Source organism: Corvus brachyrhynchos, unplaced genomic scaffold (assembly GCF_000691975.1).
Source record: "Corvus brachyrhynchos isolate BGI_N302 unplaced genomic scaffold, ASM69197v1 scaffold158, whole genome shotgun sequence".
Classification (NCBI taxonomy): domain Eukaryota; kingdom Metazoa; phylum Chordata; class Aves; order Passeriformes; family Corvidae; genus Corvus; species Corvus brachyrhynchos.
Genome location: NW_008239756.1, coordinates 67,922 through 73,889, shown reverse-complemented (window position 1 = coordinate 73,889; position 5,968 = coordinate 67,922). Strand labels below are relative to the sequence as shown.

At 46.7% G+C, this 5,968-nt stretch overlaps 1 protein-coding gene across 1 annotated transcript in view; it reads right to left on the bottom strand.

Moving 5' to 3' along the window:
- ELL (elongation factor for RNA polymerase II) overlaps positions 1–5,463 on the bottom strand; it is a 47,336-nt gene extending 41,873 nt beyond the window's left edge. The window contains exon 1 of the mRNA XM_017742451.1: positions 5,452–5,463. Coding sequence (XP_017597940.1) covers positions 5,452–5,463 — 12 coding nt within the window. The remainder of the gene's footprint in view (positions 1–5,451) is intronic.
- Positions 5,464–5,968: the final 505 nt, after the last annotated feature.

The window sequence follows — 5,968 nt, the reverse complement described above, 5'->3', positions numbered from 1 at the left end:
TGCTGAACTGCATCACGTGTGGACAGGAAGCTGAAGGACAAAGTCTGCATCTACCATTAAACCCAACGGCACAGAATGGAGCCCAAATGGAAAAATATCTCAGTTTTCCACAAAAATTTGGGCTGAAGCGCTCTCTCCTGCATAAAAGCCTGCACAGAGGGAGAGCAGAGGGTTAACCACGATCAGGCAGGACCAGACCAGGGAAGACTCCAGGTGGGTGGAGGTGGGCAGCTCAGTCAAGCCCTGCTCACCAGCAATGACCTCTTTTTGAGTTAAACAAATGCTGGTTTCTTTAAATTAGAAAAAGGCACTAGTCCAATGTAAAGAAAGGAGAAACCAAGTGCACAGAGCAGTGTTTTTTCTAGACTGTAATGCAAAAAGGATTGGATTTTGGGAAGTCTGCTCTCCCAGTGCAGCAGGGATACACACACCACTCAGCAAACCAACTGCAACTCTCTTTAGTATATAAATGCTTGGAAAAAAACCCCAAACCCACCAAAATCCCCAGTCAGAAAGCAGTACCGGGTTACCAGGGTGTGCAAAAAGTTGCCTTATGTACATGGGATGTTTCTAAGCAACCCACGAGCTACTGTAGGAAACTCTTATCAGCAAATCCAAGCTCCTTTCCTGGGTAATTCATCTAGGTCAAGCTAAGGCACGTTGAACGCCAAAGCCCAGTTTTGGTGATGCCTCCTCTGTATCCACCCCGGATGAAATGTTAGCACAGTTCAGGTTATTAGGCTGTGTTTTCACGGGCATTAAGTTCACTGCAGATAATGGTTCCTCCAGAAACAGCATTAACCTTCATTATTCAGAGGTAACTCGATCCCAACCTTCCTCATGTTATGACGCTAAGTGACGACCACTTTTCCTCCCCCCCTCACTTTTCCTTCCCCAAAATCCAAACAAATCCAGGATATTACACGACTGTGATCCCAAATGAGGGTATCCAGCACAGGATCCCAGACACGGGGTATCCCTTCAAAGTCTACCTAAACCCGTGCAGTCACTCCATCCATTCAAACGCATTCTCTTGTGCATTAGCAGCAAAACCACTAAGTCAGCCAAAATGTATTCTTCTCCCATGGATTAGCTGGCACAAATTAGTACGGGAGTGACGCATGCAGTCTGTCCCTTCCCATTTTTCAACATGCACAAACACCAGGGATTTGGAGACGCTTCACAAGTTTCTGCTTACAAGTTACAGGCAGAGTTTAAATGTCTGAAATGTGCAAACTGTTTGGGAGATAACACGTCCATTTACCAACGAGACCTCAAATGCTCCCTCCAACAAAATCTCCCCTTCCTCGGCAGCAATAAAGGCGCTGCTGCTGTCCCAACAGAGCCGGCACGACGCAAGGGAACCGTTTCAACAGCCACCAGCCCTCTGCCAAGCTGCACTGTGACAAAAACCAACTGAACAGGACAGAGCACTTCAGACAGGTTCAGAAAAGCCCTGATGTTGGAGGATCACTCTGAGCTGACCAGCAGGAGCCACTCGAGGCAGGACATGGGTCCTTGGAGAGACGCATTGCTCTGAAGAGACTCTTCAGATCAGATATGCTTCAGACAGAAGTTAAAAAGATATTATAATAGCTTTCCCTTCTGCTGTTTAAGTGGGATAACAAATCAGAATATACTGAAAAAGAGCACGGGTTTCATCTTGCTGGGTAATGAACACAACTGCCACATCCAGCTGCCATTGATGCAACTGATGAAATATCCCACTTAAATTAAAAAAAGAAGAACCTAGCCCCATATAAATAACATAAAGGGTTAATCTTCTAGCTTGCTTCCCCCAGTACTGTCAGAGAGCAAAAATTATTAATTCAAATTCAACCTCTCCAATTAATGCTGGGGTATGTTTTGCTGATAGAAAGCAGATCACGTTTGATCAAAAAAAAAAAGTAAAAAGCACCCTCAGTCACAAGGATTCTGTCACAAACTTTCTATTTTCCCTTGGCACATCACCAATTAGACCTAGTTCTTTAGTCTGCTACCACCAGTATAAAAAAAAAGCATAATGGGTTTATAATTTGCCACCGAATCCCATAGCAACTGTACGTCACTTTAGATGTAAATTACAGACAATTCCTTCCAATGCCGTTTGAAAACTATAGAGATGAATCTATAATTTGAGCAGATCCAAATGGTATATGGTCGAGAGAAAAAGCTTCCCTAAATAATTGAAAAGAAACTGCCACGGGCCAAAACATTCCCTGTGCACAATGTTCAGTGTCTCTTTGTCCCCTTCCTTCCAATGGGAGGTGCCACATTCAGGTCAACGTGAAGAACATTGAGCAGGAGTTGAGCAGTTCAGGGTGTTCTGCAGATCCTGTCCCATTTTTGCTGATGAGCCGTACGTGTGCAATGAGCTTCCTCTCCAGCCTCCTCTGATTCATTCAGTCATGTCACCGACTCATGTTCCCGATGTCGTAAGAGCCTCAATTTTGACGGACTACAGCATCAGTGAATTAATAGGACAGGAAAAAACAGGTTACAGGGAAGGAGGAATGATGCAAAAAGCTTTGAGATAATTCAATGAATTTTGATTCGAAAGCCGGATTGTTCTTCTCCTCCTGACACCTGCAAGCAGCTTTCAATTCTCAAGTCAGCATGAATACGCATTACCCTAAAGACCCTGTAATGACAGCACAGCCTTCATTTTGTGTTTCGTGCTTTGAACACAGCAAGATGAAGGAATCTCCACAACCTGCTCCAAAAACCAGGGCTGGAAAGTTATTTCAATAAACAGCAAATCCAAGGGTTCGGGTTAACCCTCATTTTCAAGGGATTGTTTCTCTCATGGTTTTAGAGCAGCATGGGGAAGATGATTTGGGAAGCCACATCTATCAGAGCACAGTTCCAAAATTCACAGGGACAACGTGCTTTGGTTATCTCAGCTCAGTCCCCAATAAATATTTGTGCATCTGCCAAAGTTCACCAGTGAATCAACCGGTGGCTTCAGTTCAAAACACTCCGGGGTAGCAGGGGCAGAGAGGGACAACGGGAGCAGGAGATGCTGCTCAGCTGCATCGCCAAGGGATGCTACAACCTTCTTTATATCCTTCTAAAACCACCAGGCAAGGCAGAACCGGGCTGGGAGCAGAGTTGAGCCTGGCCCCCATCATTAGGTCAACACATAAGGTGACAGGTGATAGGGAAAGGTGTGCAAGTGCATCATGTTGCTCATTCTCAAACAACCACCCCTTAACCACCCCAGCCACAGAGAGGTTTTAAAGAAATACGTGGAAGTTGGGAAACTCCCAGGTAAGGGTTCCAGGAACAGCCCTAACACTGTTTATGTGCCATCAGCACCTTCACCGCAAGGGAGACGGAGCGACTGCCAAGGGACACTCGGGTCTGCCGTGTGGCATTCGAATTGTGCAGGAGGATGGTGGCTTACCCAGGATGCTGCTAAAAAAACAGGTGTGAAAAATAAAGGATGAGTAATTAGGGGATTAGGTGAGGATGGATAAAATATCTCCTCACCAAGGACAGGAATAAAAGAGCAAGGCACAGGTGTGAGGAGTTCCCTTGTACCTTGACAAGAAAGTTGGAGGCAGACAAGAAGTAACAGGGAAAAGTCATAGAATCATCTAACCCTAGAATGGTTTGGGTTGGAGAGACCTTGAAGACCATCCAGTTCCACCCTCTTGCCATGGGCAGGAGCACCTTCTACCAGATCAGGTTGCTCCAAGCCCCCATCCAACCTGGCTTTGGCCATGCCCCACTTTTATTTTGGGGGGAGTGGGAATGCCTAACCATGTGCACACCCCCAAAAGGAAGGCAGCAAACTGCTGGCTGCTCTAGAATTACACTCCCTGAAGAACCCAGAGTTGTTTTAGGTGAACACACCAGACTGGCTCCATTTCATCAGTGGACAAACCAACTTGGGACACACTTCCCACCACTCAGCCCTCAGTAGCCAGAGCTCTCGGTTTCACAACTGTGGGGAAACAGTTTCAGGGGCAGCAAGTTTCACAAGGAGCAGCTGGGTGACATCTCACAGCGTCCCCTGTGAAGCCAGTAATAATTCTGTTTTTAAGCCTCCTATTTCTTTCAGGTGAGCTACTGAAGAAACCGTTCCCAGGATCAGGAGGAGCCTGTGAGCTGGAGCTCCTCAGCAGCAGCTCCACATCCTCTGTACATGATATAGGAACAGCTTGCTGGAACACAAGAGTTGGGGATCAACACAGAATCACAGAATGGTTTGGGCTGAGAGAGACCTTAAAGCTCAACCTGTTTCAAATCCCTTTCATGAGCAGGGACACCTTCCACTAAACCACATTGCTCCAAACCCCATCCAGAATGCGGATCTGTGACCATTTTGTTCCTCGGGATGTAGGCAATTCAGCAGAAAACCAAGAGCACAGCTCAGCAGAGATCCAAGAAGACAAATCTCTGTTTCTCCACAGCCCTGCTGCCTGATCCACACATGGTGCAGCTCCACACCAAGCCTGCAACTGCTCTGGCACCAGGGACACTCCAAACAAATGGCAGCTCGCCCGGCTGGGTGATCATTTTTGGATTATGTAATCCCAATACATTATTATTAGACCAAGAACAAACTCAAGCAAGGAACTGAAGACATTTCCCTGCCCGTTCTGGCAGAGGGACAGAGCCTTGTCGCAGGAATCGCACGGACGTGCTACCCCGGTGCCCGAAACAGGTCAGACTGCACATGTTGGACGCCAGGTAACACAAACAGCAGGATTGGATTCCAGGCCATTATCCATATTACACAACGCTGCCGTCAGTTCCACCACATTTCAAACCAAACCGAACAGAAGGAGCCTGAGCAAATTTTTTCCATTTAACTGCTGCAGCCCAAAATTAAAGCGGAGCTGGACTGGACAAACACACACTGCAAAGGTGTGTTGGAGGCGGCTCCTGGCAGGGCCGGGGCCGAGCGCTTCCGAGGGAGCTGAGACGTTCAACGAGCAGGGGAAACTGTTTATAGAACCGATGCAAAATGAGCATATGTGTTTAATAGCCCACTAATTGTTGCGTTATTCACTACACAAACAAGCAGCTCTTCTGCCCTTATCCCTTCCTGCCCAGTTAATCACCAGGAGCCTCCGACTATTTCTCTTTTGGGTGGTGGTGAAGGAAGCAAAGTTCATTAGTGGCCGTTGGCCACCAAACAATCCTGAGCCCAGACTTCATTTAGAAAATAAACACCACTATTCATGTGTGACACGGACTCGGAATAGCTTCCCAAAATATTTAACGCAGCTGCCTGTAGTCTTCCTACTCTCCCTCCCCCAAAATAAAAGGCTTTCCCAATATATAGGAAAGAATTATTTGGATTATTTGTTTCATTTTTCAGAGGGAAAAAAAAAAAGCTAATAATTCAGTCTACCCAAGTCACTTATTCCTCCTGACTTCTCATAATGCTGATAAACACTCATTAAAATATAAGTTGATAAACCCTGGTACAGTCATTACCTTCGTCCTCATACAGAGATTGCCCAATTCAGTGATGTGATGTAACCAACACCCTAAATTAAAAATAGTGTTGTGACAACATATGGTTTATCCTACAGAAGCTGGCAGGCAGGACGCTCCTAATGACAAACGGGTTTAGGCTCCCAGCTTCCCCCAGCAAGGTGAGGAGACAGAAATGCTTGTCGCAGGATCAGAGGCAGAGAGAAAAAATAAAATAAAAATAAAATTACACTAAAAATGACAGTTTTGAACCCCTCTCCGGTCCATCCCAACACCAGCTGCCGAGCGTGGCCATTATTCTCTATTTACATGACTAATAAGCTCTCTGGATGCATTTCAAGGAAACGGCACGGAAAAGACAATCTGGAAATTTCAAAATACAGCCTGAACGTGCCTCCCCCCCACCCCCGGCAGGGGAGCACCGGGCCGGGCGGGGGATGAACAACCGGGTGTCCCGGGGAGGGGACAGCGATGGACGGACCCTCCCCAGTCCGGGATGGCAGCACCGGGGATGGAC